Source organism: Phaethon lepturus, unplaced genomic scaffold (assembly GCF_000687285.1).
Source record: "Phaethon lepturus isolate BGI_N335 unplaced genomic scaffold, ASM68728v1 scaffold22495, whole genome shotgun sequence".
NCBI lineage: Eukaryota > Metazoa > Chordata > Aves > Phaethontiformes > Phaethontidae > Phaethon > Phaethon lepturus.
Genome location: NW_010542938.1, coordinates 7,102 through 7,313, shown reverse-complemented (window position 1 = coordinate 7,313; position 212 = coordinate 7,102). Strand labels below are relative to the sequence as shown.

The 212-nt window shown below is 65.6% G+C and overlaps 1 protein-coding gene across 1 annotated transcript in view; it reads right to left on the bottom strand.

The window, feature by feature from the left end:
• Positions 1 to 118: 118 nt before the first annotated feature.
• DCTN1 (dynactin 1) overlaps positions 119 to 212 on the bottom strand; it is a gene marked incomplete at both ends in the record, with an annotated part of 6,381 nt that continues 6,287 nt past the window's right edge. Inside the window, 1 exon segment of the mRNA XM_010288208.1 lies at positions 119 to 184. Coding sequence (XP_010286510.1) covers positions 119 to 184 — 66 coding nt within the window.

Here is a 212-nt window from a genome sequence, read left to right as displayed (position 1 = left end):
GTCACAGGAACCGCAGGGCACACCCCTGTCTGTGCTGGGAGGACACCCCAGGCTCCCCTTCCAGCCCGCAAATACCCCACACCAGCTGCAGCAGCGTCCGAATGCTCTGTGTACGCACCTCCGGCAATGCCGGACACGATGGAGGCAACCCCAGAGGCAGGGACACCGCGCAGGCCCTCGATGGGCCGCTTTGGCTGGTTGTTCAAGCGCTG